Source organism: Trypanosoma equiperdum (assembly GCF_001457755.1).
Source record: "Trypanosoma equiperdum strain OVI genome assembly, contig: ctg_1783, whole genome shotgun sequence".
In the NCBI taxonomy this organism is placed as follows: domain Eukaryota; phylum Euglenozoa; class Kinetoplastea; order Trypanosomatida; family Trypanosomatidae; genus Trypanosoma; species Trypanosoma equiperdum.
The window spans coordinates 8,357-10,856 of record NW_027123819.1 but is presented as its reverse complement, the minus strand read 5'-3'; the positions used below and the strand labels follow the sequence as shown (position 1 = coordinate 10,856).

At 48.8% G+C, this 2,500-nt stretch overlaps 2 protein-coding genes across 2 annotated transcripts in view; both read right to left on the bottom strand.

Moving 5' to 3' along the window:
• The window catches only part of TEOVI_000568900 (uncharacterized protein), a gene marked incomplete at both ends in the record, with an annotated part of 891 nt that extends 674 nt beyond the window's left edge, over nt 1-217 (bottom strand). Inside the window, one exon of the mRNA XM_067223179.1 lies at nt 1-217. This exon is cut by the window's left edge and continues 674 nt beyond it. Coding sequence (XP_067079280.1) covers nt 1-217 — 217 coding nt within the window.
• A 482-nt stretch (nt 218-699) lies between these two features.
• TEOVI_000568800 (uncharacterized protein) lies at nt 700-1,626 on the bottom strand (the record flags this gene model as incomplete). The annotated part of the gene is made up of 1 exon (XM_067223178.1): nt 700-1,626. One exon carries the CDS (start codon nt 1,624-1,626, stop codon nt 700-702), a length of 927 nt encoding a protein of 308 aa, XP_067079279.1.
• Between the last annotated feature and the right edge of the window lie 874 nt (nt 1,627-2,500).

Genomic DNA, 2,500 nt, shown 5'->3' with positions numbered 1-2,500 from the left:
AGTCTAAAACATACCACAAAGCCTTGTTCTCGTCTGATTCCAGCTCTTGTTGACGCACGAAAGCCCTTCGTAACGCTGACCAGGTGGCCGTGGCACACGGTAAGTTGCGAAGAGCTATTTGTGTTAGTGTCTCAACACGAGAGCGGGACGGTGTACAGGATTCTAACAGTACGGAAAATAGTTCCTCCGTGAAGTCAGACGAGGTAGTTGTGTCCATGCCTACTTTAGCACGCCCCCCCCTCCTCACTTGTGTATACGCGCAAACACAAACAAGAATGCAGCTCGCCGCTACTCCCCTCGTCCCACTCGACCCCGTGCCGTCCTAACTCCCCTACCTTTCCCCTTCACTACCGCTTCTAAAGTGCCACTGGTGCAGGGAAGCGCATACACATAAAAAGGAGGCAAAGACGCGCGAGAGCATAATAACATGAAACGAATGCAGCAGTGAATGAAAATAAGTAAAACAACGGACTGGGCGCATGGTTGCTCACCAGCCCATGAAAGGCAGGCATAAACACCTCCACACAACAATATGGGTTCATTTCTCTTGGTATAAGGTGTACAGTACAAAAGTGTGAAAAAGGAGGACTGGAGCAAGGCCGAAATAACGGCATCGCAGCTTCCACTCGCAACCAACTCAACACACCCCAGCGAAAATGCACCAACGCGGCGCTCATTGTTCGATTCCTTGGCGAACTGTCAGCGGCTGCTGCTTTCTAACAGGATCGGCGGTCGCGTCCCCTGCGCAAGCGGTTTGTACGCTGGATGGTGGTAGTACACAAGCCACAACCAGCGCAGCGCTGCCTCAGAATGCTGCTGAAAACCAACGGACCGCTTGCCAACTTCCACGTCGGGCCCCACGTCAAGAACATCAACAGGCGGACGTGTGATGACGGCAACGGCCGTAAGAAAAACTCCGGTAAGAAAGGCCAAAGTTACTCGGGCATTCGTTGCCTGTAGCAGACGTCGGTGCTTCCGCGCAAGTTTTTCCTTCTCGATCTCGGGCATATTCCAACGCAGCAATGTCATAACTCGTGTGAAGAAGGCACTCCCCCGCGGTGATGCGTTAAAGTACAGGCGTGGAGCCTTCCACAACATTAAGTACAAGCCACACATGTGCAAGCATGGGTTAACCACCACCTCCAAACCACGTCGACCCCTATTGTGCACCTGTTGTGGGAGTTGCGTGTCCACTTCGTACCTTGCGCGCTGCTCGATGGAAGAAAGCCCAGCCACAAGCGATCGTAACTCTTGAGCGGTCAGCGTACGCGGCGGTTTTTCAATGTTATCCACAAGCCCATCTGAGCGAAGTTCGTAACCGGCTATCGGACATGGTGGTAGAAGGTCCAGCGGTACCGGTTTCTCCCCACCGGACATGCGGTCCTCTCGCATTGTTTCAACGGTGTGTTTGGTTTGAAAAGTCCCGCCTACGGCAGTGTAAGGTACCGGCTCCTCACCCTTCTTGAAGAGACGCACAGTTGATTCGCGGAGGATGGAGTCTTTGCTGTCGGGAGCGTCCCTCACCGTGGCGTGCGAAGGGGAAAATATAGCCGCTATAGTTTTCTCAGTCTCTTCTCGTTCTGCCTTTTCGTCCCCAGATTTTCGGTCCCAACCGAACCACGACATCTCAGCCACTGTTGTTCACCACTTCGGTCCGACTTTTCCACTATGTTTGGCTCGAAATGTGATACCGTCCTTCAGGAGATGCGACAACCCTAAGCACACACCGGGAACAATCCCCTTTCATACACAAATAAGAGGTTGCAAAAGCAAAATCCGTTGTACAACATGGGAGACGGGAGGGGAAGGGTAAAGATAAGAGTAAAGGTTTAAAACTTGCATATGTGGAATAACCCCGTAAAGCACAAAAAAAGAAAAAAAAGAACAAAGGTGCATACATATAAAAAGAAAAATTACAAAACAGTGTGCACCGCATTAGCCGAGCCAACTCCAATTATGTGAGGTGGTAATGTTCCTACAAAAATTAAAATAAAACCTTCGGGAAAACAAAAACAACAACAACAGTAATAATAATAATAAATGGGAGTAGGTAAAAGGAGGAAAAACAAAACAACGGTGAATGTCGAAAAGGAGGAAGAGGAAGACGACGACTATAGACGATATGCACCTTTGTGTACTGAATGTGGTATACCCGTCATTTTTTCGCTTAGACCAAGTTTGAGCACCCCTCGTGGGTAAAAACGTGCCATAGCACATGGCACTCGTGGCCTTCATCAGTCCCTCTTTAATTACTCATTTGATGTACTTAAACTACCTTCCTACCCCTATTCTTCGTATTGTTACGAGCTCAATTAAACCACCCTTCAGTAGTTTACACGTATTCCTTTCCTCTTTTTTCATTTTTTAAAAAAAATATGTATATCCGTTCCCCTCTCCCCCTTAGCAAGCCTTCACCGTAGGAAAGATTCACAACAAAAGGTTGATGATACTTCGACAGAAACGTGTCACTGTGTTCTTTCGGCCCATTCAAGTCTCTTAC